Source organism: Haliotis rufescens, unplaced genomic scaffold, assembly GCF_023055435.1.
Source record: "Haliotis rufescens isolate VD_foot unplaced genomic scaffold, xgHalRufe1.0.p SCAF_14, whole genome shotgun sequence".
NCBI lineage: Eukaryota > Metazoa > Mollusca > Gastropoda > Lepetellida > Haliotidae > Haliotis > Haliotis rufescens.
Window position 1 is genome coordinate 16,191,597 of NW_025963824.1, and position 17,434 is coordinate 16,209,030.

Below are 17,434 nucleotides of genomic sequence, written 5' to 3' on the forward strand. Positions count from 1 at the left end.
TTTATATGAAACTATTTTGGTAAATATACTTTTCTTAGTCCATCATAATGCGGACATACAAGTAAAAAGTGATACTCGTCCTCAATTAATCCTAGGTCACATAGTGGACAGAGTCTATTTTCTCTCGGAATATTTTGATATCTTCCTTTTTCAATTAAAAGATCGTGTGATGAACATCGGAATCTTGCAAGTGCTACCCTAAATTTTCTAAGACTAACACTGAAAAGGTATTGCTCTGCATTGATATATGACTTGAAACAGCTATATAACAGAGACTTTGGGGAACGCGTGAGAGTTGCATTCCATGACTGAAAATATAAATCTTTTAATCTTTGTGTTATAGCATTTATGAACAACTTCGGATAAGCAATATGTTCTAATTTAAAAATGTAACCAAAACCACAATTATTCAGCAGGTTCCTTAAGTCGGTTACCCAATTTGTTTTGCCATTGCTATCATACAAACACATCATATTGTAACAATTCTTAGGGAATCTTGAGGAGGGCATATTAAGTAGTCTTATCCAATATTTTATTATTTTCAGCCGTGCTTCTATACATAAAGGGACCCGTCCACATTCACCATAAACCATCACGTTTGGGGTATTCATTTTAGAAGTAGTAGTAGTGGTGGTAGTCGTAGTAGTAGTAGTAGTAGTAATAGCAGTACTCATAGGAGTAATAGTAGTAGTAGTAGTAGTACCAGAGCAGCAGTAGTAGTAGCGGTGGTAGTAGTAGTAGTAGTAGTAATAGCAGTACTCATAGGAGTAATAGTAGTAGTAGTAGTAGTACCAGAGCAGCAGTAGTAGTAGCGGTGGTAGTAGTAGTAGTAGTAATAGCAGTACTCATAGGAGTAATAGGAGTAGTAGTAGTAGTACCAGAGCAGCAGTAGTAGTAGCGGTGGTAGTAGTAGTAGTAGTAATAGCAGTACTCATAGGAGTAATAGTAGTAGTGGTAGTAGTACCAGAGCAGCAGTAGTAGTAGCGGTGGTAGTAGTAGTAGTAGTAATAGCAGTACTCATAGGAGTAATAGGAGTAGTAGTAGTAGTACCAGAGCAGCAGTAGTAGTAGCGGTAGGTAGTAGTAGTAGTGGTAGTGGTAGTAGTAGTAGTATTGGTAGCGGTGGTAGAAGTAGTAGTAGTAGTAGTACTAGTGGTAGTAGTAGTAGTAGTAATAGTAGTAGTGGTGGTGGTGGTGGTGGTGGTGGTAGTAGTAGTGGTAGCGGTGGTAGTAGTAGTAGTGGTAGTGGTAGTAGTAGTAGTATTGGTAGCGGTGGTAGAAGTAGTAGTAGTAGTAGTACTAGTGGTAGTAGTAGTAGTAGTAATAGTAGTAGTGGTGGTGGTGGTGGTGGTGGTGGTGGTGGTAGTAGTAGTGGTAGCGGTGGTAGTAGTAGTAGTGGTAGTGGTAGTAGTAGTTGTAGTAGTAGTAGTAGTGGTAGCGGTGGTAGTAGTAGTAGTAGTACTAGTGGTAGTAGTATAAGTAGTAGTAGTTATAGTAGTAGTGGTGGTGGTGGTAGTAGTAGTAGTAGTACTAGTGGTAGTAGTAGTAATAGTAGTAGTGGTGGTGGTGGTAGTAGTAGTAGTAGTGGTAATAGTAGAAGTAGTAGTAGTAGTGGTTGTAGTAGTAGTAGTAATAGCAGCTAGTAGGAGTAATAGTAGGAGTAGCAGTAGGAGTAGTAGTAGTCACTAGAGCATCAGCAGCAGTAGTAGTAGTAGTAGTCGTAGTAGTAGTGGTAGTAGATATAGTAGTACTAGAGCAGCAGCAGTAGTAGCAGCATTAGTAGAAGTAGTAGTAGTAGTAGCAGCAGCATTAGTAGTAGTAGTAGTAGTAGTAGTAGTAGTAGTAGTAGTAGCAGTAGCGATGTTGTTGTAACAGTGGGTTTAACAGTAAAGCTAGGCGGCGTTGTATCATCAGTAATCACGGTTATTAGCAGTTGAGGGTGTTACTGCGTCGCTCGAACTGTATATAATAATAACAGTAATCACGTAACGCAGATGAAGTAAATAACTGCCTTGAAGTGAGCTCATCTTTTGTCAGCAGCAACTTCAGTAACATCGACCCCAGAAAAAAACAGCAAAGCAGCTCGACGTTGAACAACGTCCTCGTTGTAGGTTTTAATCAACACAGAGACGGGCGATAACGTTCAGCTCTACTCGTCCTATTCACTGAGTCCACACATTAAGTATATCCGTCAAACTGTGTGTCTTGTTGAACGGAAACAGCCTCCATATTGCCTCTTTTATGTGACTGATATACGAGCAGTGTAAGCCTCCGGCTTTCAGGATTTGTTTCATGGTTATGTTTAGAATAATTGTGTAGAATATGTTGCGTTTGACAGTGAAATTTGTTCCCATGTTATCCATCGTAAAGATTTAATGTTCTGTCTGTTTTAGTGCTGAGATATTAGACAATAAAACCAATTATTATAAATATTTATAATCCCCAAAACAATATTGTTGTTTTGTATTTGAATCTACGTTCGTTGATGTAAGCTTTACATTAACCAAAGCAGTATACGTTCAAAGAAAGTATAAAGAAACGTTATCGTCCAACCACCAAACAATGGCCCAAATGTACTGGAAGGGCAGGGTAGCCTTGTTGTTAAAACATTCGCGTTATCCGTAGTTCGAAACAAGCGACATTTCGATATAAACCCAGCACCGATACCGATTCCGTCTTACCATAAAGTTACAGAAGTCCCGGGTTCGATTCCCAACATGGGTACAATATGTAAAGCCCATTTCTGAAGTCCCCCGCAATAACACATCTCTTTCACATAGAGTACCAGGTTATATATTCACATGTATACTATGATATGTTGTTTTATTGTCATCACCCGGTGTTGAAATAGACAGCAATCTACATCAGATGCAATGCTCTATGTGAAAGAGATGTGTTATTGCACTTATATAGCCACGTGCATACATGTGTGTGTGTGTGTGTGTGTGTGTGTGTGTGTGTGTGTGTGTGTGTGTGTGCGTGTGCGTGTGTGTGTGTGTGCGCGTGTGTGCGTGAGTGAGTGAATGAGGGTGGTTTTACGTGGCTTTTAGCAATATTCCACGGAGATGCCATGCCGCAATTTAACATGAATATCCCATCCAGTATACTGTCTCCGAGCCCAGCAGTCCTTCTTTTCCCCTTAATTCCGGGCCCCAGGAAGGGTAACATAACGTACCATATTTTAACGTCTTTTGGTTTGATGCGTCCGGGGATCGAACCCACGAACTACCTCCGCTATGTCCACTATAAATCGGCAACAGTCCGGACTAGTATAAGCAGCCAAACACACACACACACACACACACACACACACACACACACACACACACACACACAAAGACACACACGTACATGCACGTCGCTATATAAGTGCAATAATCTTGGTAGTAAGACATATCGATAGGATGTAACTTTATGGCAAGGCGGAATCGTTATCGGTGCTGGGTTTATATCGAAATTTCTCTTGTTTCGAACTACGGATGAATCGATATATTTCCAATGGGCTATTGGCCTTCAAGTTAACAAGCTCTCCCTGTTATCACGAATACCACAGTGTCAACGTGTTCAGAATATGATATCTTGTTAACACTTCTTATATTCCTTTGAAAATCCTTGAATTCGCTGACAAATACTCTCTCATTCGGAACCAAGCCTTTGGGTCTTACATAATAAGATTGCATGTCTTCATTGATCATAAAATGAAAGTCATGCTTCAATCAATCAATGTTTATTCAGAATAGTTCACAAAATGCATTGAGTATTTACATAACAATTCAATTATTGGTCACAACTTTGTCCCTATTAATAACACTGAACATACATATCAATACACATAGTCAACAACATCTCTATCATGTACTGGTATGAATATAATGATAATATATCAAATTAAATCAGTACCCACATCCGTATTTTGTATGTATACGACAACGATACATACCATTAGTGCTCAACTACTTCTAATGTCTTTCTATCCAAACTTTCCTTAACTTAAAGCTGAATATAGATATGCCCCCAAGTTTCAAGCGACAACTTGGTAATTAATTTTGTTTAAACATTGCTGATCTTTAACTCTTCAAAGACGTGTTTGCAGAATAATCACCCTTACGTGTGTACAGTGGGGATCGACTCGCCAGCCTTGAACCCATTTGCAATCAAGGTCAAGGACTTGTCATTGATACCCTGTCGGCCATCTACCCATGTATTACTGCTATGAATGTAACGTGTAACTGCTAGAATGACATGTATCATGCAGTGGGTGATTAAGCATAGTTTTGCGCCGCTTTTAACAATATTCCAGCAATTTCGGGGCGGGGGACACCAGAAATGTTCTTCACACATTGTATCCATGTGGGGAATCGAAATCGGGTCTTCGGCGTGACGAGCGAACGCTTTAACCACGTGCACTAGGCTACCCGACCGCTCCACAAGCCTCGTATACAGGGTCCGGGTTAGCAGACAAAGAAGAGTGTGAATTACTTGAATCAAAATTGAATCTGCCACATTCCCAGAGCCTCATCTCCCTTTGACACCTCGATCTTTACAAAAAGCAGATTTTTTTTCATCGTGGTTTACGCTTTTCGCGTAACGCAACGTGGTTTTGCATTGAAAAGGGTATGTGTATTGTGAAAAAAGAAAATTGTTGCGTTATGATCGCATGACCGAATCCACATTCTTTAATCAGAATATAGGGCACCAACGAGTCCAGTAACTAACTGCCTCCCATATGGAAAATAACTATAATTTCTTGCCGCCACGTTTTCACGACCAAGTCTAGTAATTGAGTTATATCAAACTTGTAAATAATATTAATTTAAGTAATATCCGGCGAATTAGACTAGCTGTTTAATGTTATATTTTTGTTTTGTTTTTCTCTGCAGGTGGTCGTTTCGTGGGTGATTGACTTGTGTAGTGTTCCACAAGTCACCATCGACAGGTGTCAGTGATAAACGGGTTGCTCTGTGGGACATTCGTTGGATAACCTTGCTCAACCCTACACCATCAGTGTTGATCCAAGATGAAGTGGATTTTATTCTTATTGTTATTGTGTTGCCATGGATACGGAGAAAGCCGGTCGATGTGGGAGTTTATGCGAGTTGAAGGGCGGGTGAGATGGGTGAGTACATATATTTTTCTTAAAATAATTTTTTTCTTGTATCATATGATATGTTCAAATGTCATATTATTAACTGCTTCTTCGTATGTGATGACTTCTCTTGTGGGTAGACATATTAACGTTGGTGTGAAGTGTGTACAGGAATGTACATATGGTTCACACATATCTACTTTCAGATTGGTTCATTAAATTTCAGATTGGTTAATCAAATTTCAGATTGGTTCAAACATTAAACAGTTGGTTCATACAATTTCTGATTGATTCATACACGTCCAGATTGGTTCATATACTGCTTGATTGGTTCATACATGTCAACATTGGTTCGTACACATTCAGATTGGTTCATATCCGTTTAGATTGGGTCATACACTTTTAAACTGGTTCATACACTTTCAGATTGGTTCATGCACTTTCAGATTGGTTCATGCACTTTCAGATTGGTTCATGCACTAACCAATACATCTGGATGCGTTTCATATAACAGAGCCTCAACCAGTCAAACAAGTTATAAATAATCGAAACAGCGCGGTACACTCAACACTCAACCTGTACACACGTTGAAAACACTAAATCCTCACTTTATTCGGAACAAATTAAACTTTAGGCATTTGACGTCTAGTTACAGAGTGTTAGATAATTGGGCCACCCTCGGTCCTGCAAAACACCTGGTATACCGACCATGTAATTACGTGCTGTGTAACCTGTAATACCAAAACGAAGCACTGTTTATACAGGCCCCGCAGACATCCAGCGGACATGGTGGTACGACGGTTCCTTTGTTCAGAGTTATATAACGTTGATAAATGCCGATGTCTGAACACCGTAATTAGCCGTACCATGTAGTTATATCATTACGAAAAGAAACACTATCCACTTGGCTCTGTTGTTGTTGTTGTGGATTTGGGAATTTGAAGTTTTACCTTCAGGGTAAGAGAGACATTGAATGCTTGAGTTGCTCGTGTTACATCAGGGGGAGTACAAGGTGAACAGGTTACAACATAATTGAAGTATCTGACTGGCGGGGAATGTGAAATGTTCCTTTGCATGACATTCCCAAGTTTAACGTGTTATCACTTTGTAACATCATTAAAACCTTCTAAAAGTATACTTTTGGAATCTATCCTGATCATTTAGTTACCTGTAAGTTTCTTGGAAAATACATTATCTGGAAATAGATGGTGCTTCACTTCGTTGCCAGTTCCTTTATCAATGAACGTTTTAAAGTCGTTTTTCAATGCACAGTTTGGTTCGGTTCTTTTTCAATGAACATTTCGTTTCCAATTCGTTTACTCATGAACAATTCGTTTCCAATTCGTTTACCAATAAACAATTCGCTTCCAGGTCGTTTACTAATGAACAGTCCGATAGCAGGTCTTTAATTAATGAACAGTTTGTTTCAAATTCTTTTATTACTGAACAGTTCGTTTCAAATTCTTTTATTGCTGAACAGTTCGTTTCCACTTCGTCTATTAATTACCAGTTCGTTTCCACTTCGTTTATTAATGAACAGTTCGTTTCCACTTCGTTTATTAATTAACAAATCGTTTCCACTTCGTCTATTAATTACCAGTTCGTTTCCACTTCGTCTATTAATTACCAGTTCGTTTCCACTTCGTCTATTAATTACCAGTTCGTTTCCACTTCGTTTATTATTGAACTCAGGCCTCCAGCACAGGTTTCTACATTGTCACAGAAATGTTTCTTGTTCACAGGTTGGTCAATATACAAGGAGTTTAATTAGTTCAAGATTGTTCGCAGACATAAATCTCATTCATCTATAGACACATTTAGGTTGAGAATGAAAAGCAATATTGATTCAGTTTTCTATTGCGTTGCAGCAACAGCGATTATGAATCTTTCCCGTTCTTCCTGTTTAATTACAAGTATACATGCAGTGCGTTACGCATCAACCGTTGTATATTTTCATATATCCAAAGCGTTTTACAATAGACTGTGGTGTGCTCTAGCATTGCAAGGCGCCATGCGCCGTGGTTTATTTTTTGTGGTTTGAGGGTGTTACATAAGGATGAGTAATAGTTGGAAAGAAGTAAACAAACTTTAAAAAGAAATTTTAATTTTATCTCGCACATGTTATCTGATATATGTACATGCAATATACATAATATGAAAATAACATGTTTGTGTTATTCGGCCACAATGATCGAAGGGTTCAAATTCGATGATATGAATAATTGTTAGATAGGTGTCAACAATTCTTCTTCAAGAAACCATATCTTTGTCCTACATGATGTGTACAATGATATGTGGACATACGAAATGTAGAAATCATTATGAAAATGCATTCCTAACTGTAAGTAATGACACTAAACTCGTTTGTGTTAGTCAGGCTCAGTGATGGAAGGGAGCCATAGCTCTGTCACGGGGACAGTTGGGCCACGTTGACCCAGTTTCGTACAGGTTACACACAACCAAATGTTTTCCCATAGACTTCTATAGTAACGTTATATTTTTTTTTTAAATTGCATTCAACAGCTATTACATGTACGTGTGTGCACAGTTTGGCCTTAGAGCAGCAACAACCAAAAATGACTAGCTTAGCCAGCCTCTTTTCAGGGTATAGGAAGCTAAACACACCACCAGCACCACCACCCCCCCCCCCCCCCCCCGGCTTCCTCACCAAATGTCACCTACTTGAAAATATCTGTGGTTACATTCAGCATAAGTTATCATGTTGAACAAGACAGTACTAAATGTAGAAAAAAAACATGGTCAGTTTTAATATTTGGATGGATGTACATTTAAAGAACATAATTATCTTACACAATATCATCAATTCACGGCCTGCAGATATCTTTCTATCTGCACTGAATGCTCCCTACGAAAACCCGCACAGTCACAAATGGTTCTGATTAAGTGCAGTAGAACCTGTACGAGGTATGAGCGCTTTCAAAAAGAGTGAATAACTGAGTCATTAGCATACAGGGGTAAACATACAGTCCGCTAAGCATAAGGGAGGTAACTCTCACAGAGAATTATGATTCATGGTTGCATAACACTACGAACTGACAATGTTGTGGGTTTCAATTTTAACAATATCTGCATTTCTCCACTGATATCGTACATTATAAAATAGTATTACAACAATGTATCGATTACTTTGAAATGATTAATTATGAAAACATCATAACGGCGTCCCCAGGCGAAGTGCAATCGTTGTTGACGTCCTCGGGCGTCTTATTAAAGTTTGTGGCGTCTTCAGGCGTCATATGACAATAGTTGTAGGAGCTCTAAGGCGTCCGTAGGCTCTGGCCTTCGCAACACGTCATAGTATATTTAAACTCTCCAAGATGTAATTTTTAGAGGCATTCTTATATAAGCGATTCACTAGTGTCAGTGTATACACGTTCTGTCCTTGTCTTCCATATGCATTGCATAACTAATAGTCTCGTGAAGATCCGGGTTACACGAGGTCTTCAGCAAACCATGCTTATTGGAAAGGCGACTAACGGGATCGGGTGGTCAGACTCGCTGACTGGGTTGATGCATGTCATCGTATCCAAATTGCGTAGATCGATGCTCATGATGGCATTCGCTGTATTGTCTGGTCCAGATTCGATTATGTACAGACCGCCGTCATGTAGGTAGAATATTGCTGAGTGCGGCGTTAAACAACAAGCAAACACACAAACAAACCATAACGAATATATAATCTTGCAAGTGGCAAAATGCTCATATGACAGTGGATGACTCACGGAGACGAATTGCTGATACAGAATTGTTTAAAAAGACGCCTCCAAGTGACAAAACAAATAGCACGGTCATAGACAGAAGATGACATACGCCATTCAACAAAGTCATGCATGTTTTGGTCATGCTTAGGAAGACAACAGTATTGGGTGCGAGATGGGATTAAACGGGATCAATCACTGCCGACTTTCTGTAGAGACTTGTTTGTGCATATACAGCTTTAGCGCATACATGGAGCAAAAAAAAACCTCCAATTAATGTATCTAAGTGTCTCGCCAATACGTCGTCGTCGTCGTGTATAGAACAGTGTATATACATATCGTGACGTTATTATTTACAGATGAGTCTTGACGCATGAACGCTCTTCAATATAGCCCACTTTTATCTGTTGTACGTGGCGTCCATACACTCAGTGTCCATGCGCTGTGAATATATGCACCGCTGTACTGAAGGTATACATGCATGGGACGTACGATGAAGGGAAAGCCTGTCAACTTTTACCTTGCTTCTGTGTGCAATATGTGTACACGTATGTAAGTGTCGGGTAAAAGATAGTATAACAGAGACCTTATGTTTGATGAACAAGAAATCGTTATTCAAGGGTGATGTTTTCGATATGGGAATCATAGCTGTGTTTTGAATCATAAAGTTTGCAGTATTTTCGGGTACTGTTTTCAGAGTAGTTTTTTGACGTTGGTAATATATTTGTCAAAATCTATTCTCAAGTGTATACTGTCGTTAGCCGGCAGTGTAGTTGTCCTTTGTTCGGAAAGCACGTCAATACCTGTGTAATACTATAGTGGTTCTCGTAAGGAAGGACACCCGTCTCGCGAACACCTGGTGTTATCACTGTAACCACCATGGCATTCTGGGTAGAATGGGCCCAGAATTGTATTGCTTGTCGTGGGAGGCTGTTAAAAAGTATCAGGTGGTCAGACTTGGGGATGTCGCTGAGTCACGTACCCTTATGATGTGGGACGTTGATCATAATATCAACCACTGGTTTTGAATTGTTATTTCCATTTTGTGTGGAATATGTTTGTGTGACAGTGGTACGGAGGGATGGCTGGGTGTGTGGGTGTGGGTGGGTGTGGTCGGGGTGGGGCATGGGGTTCTCACTCTCACGTTGTGACAGTTCATGTGTTTTTATTACAGTTCATGATATGTGTAGTGGGCACCGCCCCCTTCATAAATTCTTGATCGGCCTCGGAATGAAGCATTATAAACTTACCAGGATATTAACTTTTGTACCAATAATGTCATTTCGCAGTGATATATTTCGTTCTTTTCGGCAAAGGAACCGCGCGTTCCTTTAATTCATCCCGTTTATCTTACAATCTAAAAACCATCGCTTGGCGTCTATTCGCCGCTGACTGTCAGAACCAGGAAAACATCGCATTTTCATCAAATATATTATTTTACCACCTGGAAGAAAACACATTTTTCATCCAGTGTATGAATCACATTTATGTCCAGGAACGTCCGTCTTTATGGTCAGAGAGTCTGAGTGACCCCTCGACAAGTCACGTGCGGTCCCCTGTACCATCGCCACTCGCTTCCCACCTGTCACGGCATTATACTCTCATAAATAGGGGTCTCCCCTGATAGGTTTGTCACACTGTGGCACGGTGTACGAACTTCCTGGGTACGTGACAATAATCACCACCCTACTATACCATCTTTAAGACTATCTATACCATAATTACAGTGAGGTATTTTCAGAGTGAGCTGTGTCAATGCGTGCCAGTGAGATAGCAGATGTTCGGTGGAACGCTCATTTTAGAACCCCCTGTTGCCAATGTCATCATTAATTTTTTGTGCTTCTGAAATCTGTATTTTCCTGACTTATACTTTTAATAAAATCTCTTCAACTGCGTTTGGCAATGTTCAAATACTTTAATTTAAATAGGTTTGTCTGCCGTGGGGTTCTCTTCGAATTCGAATTATGTTCACAACGTATGCTGTCAACTGTCATCTCAATTGTGCCTCTGTCCATATGCCTTCTTGAGCAAAACAACAATAGGATGTCATCGTAGGTATTCTCCAATGCTTTTATGGAATTTTGTGATAATAATTAAAATTCGCTGTTTTTTAAAGGTGATGTGTTATGGTAACACCCTCTTTATAATTAGCACAGAATTATTACTTTATTTGTTATCAAAACGCCATATCAATTTACAAATATTTAGATCTTAACGATAGAGAAAAACAAATGTTACATGTATTTTTTATTACAAAATTTAAAAAACACAAAATAATGATACAGAACTGAATTTAATTGCCAAAGGTTCTTATTAAATATTCCATAAAAAGGTCCAAATTACATTTTAGAAGAAGGATCAAATTTAACTTAAACGGATCCTTGAATTACAAATTCCCGTCACGCAAGGAGGTCTACTCTCACCCGAACTTTATTTTCACTTGCGCACATGAGAACTGACTGCATTCAGGGCAAGTTGATTGATGGCCAAACCTAATACCTTTGCTTACCTGGACAAAAGCTCTCCACTTTGGCGTCGTTTGATGATAACATCGATGTCAATCTGAACGGCTCACAAGGCTATGCGTTCACAAAGGTCCGAATGGTTGTGTGACAGACTGTGTGTTATTTCCCCGGTTTGCTGTAGGTTCGCAGAATGTAGTTAATCTTAAAGGTAATTATGAAACGCTGTTGTACAAATTGAACCTTACGCGTGTAGATTTCAATATTTTAAAACTCTCGTACCAAATCTGCTTCAACAAATACGTAACTTAACGGAGCAACAACTAAACCGCCGCTAGATTTCTTCGGACGGTGTCGAAGTAGGGTTATGTGCATGTCATGTTTAAAGAAGAAAATCAGAGAAGACAGAATGTTACAGGGTGGATTTGACGTTAATGCGTTTCCTTGTTTGTGTAACGCCGCACACAGCAATTTTCCACTTATATGACGGCGATCTGTAAATAACCCAGTCTGGACCAGACAATCCACTCATTGATATCATGAGCATCGATCCACGCAATTGGGATACGATAGCAGGCATCTACCAGATCAGCGAGCCTGACCACCCGATCCCGTTAGTCGCCTCTTAAGACAATCATGGCTTGCTGAACCCTATTCTAACCCGGATCAACACGGGTATCTAGACTTTTGAAAGAAATATTATCGCAAAACTACAAGTACAAACAAAATATGTATATTGTCAATCAAACAACCGTTAGATCATTAATATGTACATTTGTGTATTTATGATATATGATATGACAAACTATGCATGTTGTCAATCAAACAACCTTTTGATTATTTGTGTGTGCATTTGAGTAGTTATGAAGAAATCAATATGGCCTAACCACAGAAGAATTTATTATGAGAATTAAACAACGTTATATCTGTTCCATCACCAGAAAGTCCTTATATAAGACGTGTTGGCAATAAATGATTCTCATACATAATTTCGGGTGTCCCAATTGTCTAGGGTACAGCAACTAACGTGCAGGGTTTCGTACCTTAGACGTGCCGGAAACATATGATGCTGTGAGTTCGAGGCCCTGTTCACAAATTGTTTACATTTCTAGATTTGTCAGAAAATCCACATGCCTGTTGATTTCACGAAAATGATAAATGTTTAACACCTGCTTTCCTCCCACATTAAGACCCTTAAAGATCCCGGGTACAATAGATCTTCAGCAGCCCATGCTTGCCGTAAAAGGCGACTATGCTTGTCGTAAGAGGCGACTAACGGGATCGGGTGGTCAGGCTCGCAGACTTGGTCAATTGCGTGTATCGATGCTCATGATATCAATCACTGGATTGTCTGGTCCAGACTCAATTATTTACAGACCGCCGTCATATAGCTGAAATATTGCTGAGTACGGCGTAAAACAACAAACCAAACAAACAACCTACACATCAAGCTGAAAAGTTGTGATACACGAGAAACTACTGCCCATGGAGGTGTTAAATCCAACTATCTCCCTCACACTCACCCAAGATTACCTCGGTATAACTTATATTTAAAGAAGCAACGAGTTTGTAAATAGGAGTGATGAGTAATGAAAAGAAAGTCAGCAACTAACGCTGTCACAAAGGTGGGAGCGGTTTAAACGAAAGTAAATATTGCCATTCAGCTTAACCCACTTCAAGAAGTTTAATAGCCGCAATACCTTGAGGATTATTCAATAAGGCGAACTGAAAACATGTTGATGTCTATCTATGAAGGTTACGTTGACCTTATCTACTGGCGCAATGGACGCCCTTATGAACGTCATGTGTCCGCCATTACAACGTCTCTCGCTGTCCTGTCTCCCCATTGGAATGTGTGTGTAGGGCCGGGCCATTATGTCAATTACGAAGATACCATCGTTCAATTCCTGAAATAAACACGGCAGCATTCAAGGCGATGTTTCTAACAGGAGTACATGGCAGTTACGCACGACGTCATCGGTAAATGAGTATCACGTGACCCGCTGCATGAAGGCGATCAAAGCAGAGAGTGTCTGGTGGTGTTGTGACAGGAATTGTATATCCTGGTTACATGGAAACCGCTTGACTGGTTTGTAAGTTGTTTGAAGCTGAACAAGGTGATGCTGCGTTGATGTGTCACCAACACCCTGATATTTAGACTTTGACGATCCCGTTTTAAACGTCAATTTTAGGTAGTTCAGCCTTTTTTGTGTTTGTAACATTTTGAAAAAAAGATTGTTTCTATGCAAGCGTGGAGCGTGGGGTCGGGGGATTTGTGTGTGTGTGTGCGTGTGCGTGTGCGTATGTGTGTGTGTGTGTGTGTGTGTGTGCGTGTGCGTGTGTGTGTGTATGCGTGTGTGTGTGTGTGCGTGTGTTTGTGTGTGGGGGTGTGTGCGTGCGTGTGTGTTTGCGTGTGCGTGTGTGCGTGCGTGTGCGTGTGTTTGTGTGTGTGGGTGTGTGCGTGCGTGTGCGTGTGTGTTTGCGTGTGCGTGTGTGTATGCGGTGTTCAGAAACATTATGTTGGGGGAGGTATGACGCGTCCGCTTGTTTTAAATTTCAAATATATAAACACAGTCAAACATCGTTGTGTCGAAGTTGAAGGGAACTTGTCAAATAATTCGATTCGACACAGCCGAAAAAATTATAAATAAAGAAGGAATCAGATTTTACTTCGAGACACGGGTAAGTTCGATACAACCATGTTCAAATGTATAATGAAACCTCGATAATCCGGACTCAATTGTAAGGAATATTACAGCGTAGAATATCTACGTTTTCATTGATCCAGACATTGTGAATAATTTGTTCAAAGTACGATATCATTCGGACTGACACGGTCTCACTGTCGCGAGTAACACTGTAATGGCCGCTTCTAGCAATATTCCAGCAATAACACGGCGGGGGACACAATAAATGGGCTTGACACATTGTACCCATGTCGGGCATCGAACCCGGGTCTACGGCGTGACGAGCGAACGCTTTAACCACTAGGCTACCCGACCGCCCACACTGTAATGGATGTTTTATATGTGCAGAAGGTGGGGGCGTACAAGCTTCATGAAATATTAAGGCGTACATTGTCACGCCAGTTGAACTTTCATAGTAACTTGCAGTTGTGGTATATTAACAATCGTAGCTAGGGACTGGCATCCGTACAGAAACGATGAACAGGATGTGTATCTATAGGACCTATATATACAAAGTAATGAATTGCATATACTCACAAGCTGGATAATGAGAGGGAAAAAGATTTCCTGTTGAAAGAATATTATGTCGAACTGTATTATATATTGAGAACGTGTGTGTCTAAGGAACACATTGTATTGACAAACATTGTTTGGACCCTTATTTTTACGAGAACAAATTTTGACTTGTAAATTATGCAAGGCTTGTTTTATTGTTACTTGGCGGAAGCGCGTCCCGTGGATTAACAAACAGACTTCTACAACAACAGCCGTACATGTATTTTAAATGAGAAGTGTGTGCATTATCTGATATGATTATATTTAGTGTGGGCGAATAATTCCCCGGTGACAAACGGTGGAGGTCGTATGTAACAGTTGTTTTGTCATATTAGGGCCAACGTGAAGTTAGAATTGATCTTCAGCAACCCATGGTTGTCGCAACTGACGGGATCGGGTTCGGGTGGTGAGGCTCGGTCGATGCTCATGGTGTCAATGACTGACTTGTCTGGTCCACACTCGATTATGTACAGGCCGCCGTCATATACCGGAAATAATGCTGAGTGCGGCCTTAAACAAAAACAAAAACAAAAAAATACAAAAAATGATGATGATGATGATGATGATGATGATGATGATGATGATGATGGTGGTGGTGAGGTGAGGTGAGGTGAAATTGGGTTTAACGTCGCGTCCAAGATTATTGCACTTATATAGCGACGTGCATGCACGTGAATGTGTGTGTGTGGCTGCTTGTACTAGTCCGGACTGATGCCGATTTATAGTGCTAGCTCACTGAGATACCATGCCGCAGTTTAACATGAATACCCCACTCAGACACAGTATACTGACTCCGAGCCGACCAGTCCTTGTTTTAGCCCCTTAATGCCGAGCGCCAGACAGGGTAACAACAAGTACAATCTTTTAACGTCTTTTTGTATGACGCGGCCCGGGATCGAACCCTGGACCTTCCGCTCTCCGGGCGGACGCTCTACCACAATTCCACGGAGGCGGTCGGTGGTGGTGATGATGATGATGATGATGATGGTGGTGATGTTGATGATGATGATGGTGGTGATGATGATGATGATGATGATGATAACGACGACGACGACGATGATGATGATGGTGGTGGTGGTGGTGGTGGTGGTGATGATGATGATGCTGATGCTGATGCTGATGCTGCTGATGATGATGATAATAATACCTCTGGGCTACGTATACACCATTGCCCTAGACTAATAACCAAGACCGCCATCATAATTGTTACATTAAATAAATAACTGAAAGTGACAATAACTAGTATCAATGTTTACTTTTACTTTAGATACCAATAATGATAAAATAAATAGCGGCATCACCATGTTGTTTTGTCTTAAGGTTACCACAATGTCATGTCATCAATATTAACGAACTCCCAGGTATTTGGGCCAGAAATCAGTCGAATCGTAAAAATTTGATCGATAGAAGATCAAAGGAGAATGAAAATAATTTATTTATCGTTTGTAATTGACATTGCGTGTCCCTGAGTTACAGTATTGATAAATTATACTGATTATAGGACAACGCTAGCTTCCGGGGTATTGATGCCTGCATATATTATGCAGGATGCCTTATTCAACAGCGATGATTAAATTGTTCATTGTTACATAGTTTAGTACTCCGTGGGGATTCCTAAGCAGATGATTTCCCCAAATACGTGCACCTCCATCTTGACGTGTGAGCTAATTAATGAAGCCTGGATGGTTAAAATGCGTGCCCTGACTAACTGTGTCATCGTGCCTCCACGGCGCAGATCGTTGCTCATGCCATCAACCATTAGTTAGCATATCCCAGACACACGCACGCACGCACGCACATACACGAGTACAAAGTCAAACAGTGTAACCATCCCATCCTCAGCTCTTCCATGTAGTCAGGTGATATTGGGGACCAGGTCTGCCAAGGATTCCCCACAGAGTCGCACGGACTTAGTCAGGTCCCATAATGAGTCACAAAATTGTTAAATATTATGTCAAATAGACCTTGCATATTCTATACCTACATTTCTCAATACTCTTTGAAAACACCTACATGCGCAGGGGAGTCACAAACAAGAGACGCTATAATTTGTGTCTGTTGCGTGATTAATGAGGCGTCTCATCCTTCTCCCGCAGCTACGTGTAACACACTGAAGAACATACGTTCTACCTGAAGACATCCTAAGGTACCTTAATAAAACGTCTTTATCGTGTCAGTGTAGACATTAAACATGCCACCACAACCACTCAGACGATAATGATACACTGACGTATTGGTTAAAAACTGTTTGCAAACGAGATATAATAAAAGCCGGCTTAAAATACATCTCTGACTCATCCCTCGATGAGGTTGCATAAAGAAGTGATAGAGCTCACAGTACAATATACCTATGAATCTGTATGTATCAATGGGTTATATGGGCGGTAACGACGTGTTAAGGACTAATGATCTTAAACCGCTTTTACAAGTTTGAATTTACACATCATGTGTCTATATGGTCTGATGCATCTGTTTGGATGAAATAGCAGTAATATATTTGATACCAATTAAATAAAGGCATTGAATCATTCGCAATGCGTGTCAAAATGGTAGCTTTTGATTGTATTATGTTTCACGTGATAGGAGCTTCAGTTGTTTTCATCCATGTATTGCTATGGCCTCTTTAGTCATTTCGCAATCTCATCTTTTCTCATGAAGGTTATGTTACATGTTCTTGTAGCACGTGATGTAGCCAGGCTTTGTCGGCGACACACACAGGATACTACTTCTAAAGAGCCCGACGGACTAAACAAATTATTCATCCATGGAATGATATCACTTTCGTCACATTAAATTCTTCTTGACACATGTACTGAAGTTTAAATCACTGACATAGAACGCGTTTAAATTATTTCCATATGTCCTCTTTAAAGTTATGTTTTTATCAGTGCTCGACCTCTTAATTATTAAACCAATTAAAGAGAGA

At 40.2% G+C, this 17,434-nt stretch overlaps 1 protein-coding gene across 1 annotated transcript in view; it reads left to right on the forward strand.

The window, feature by feature from the left end:
• The window catches only part of LOC124152584 (fasciclin-1-like), a 142,384-nt gene that overhangs the window by 967 nt on the left and 123,983 nt on the right, over positions 1–17,434 (forward strand). The window contains exon 2 of the mRNA XM_048395070.1: positions 4,880–5,115. Coding sequence (XP_048251027.1) covers positions 5,017–5,115 — 99 coding nt within the window. The 5' untranslated portion in view covers positions 4,880–5,016. The remainder of the gene's footprint in view (positions 1–4,879; positions 5,116–17,434) is intronic.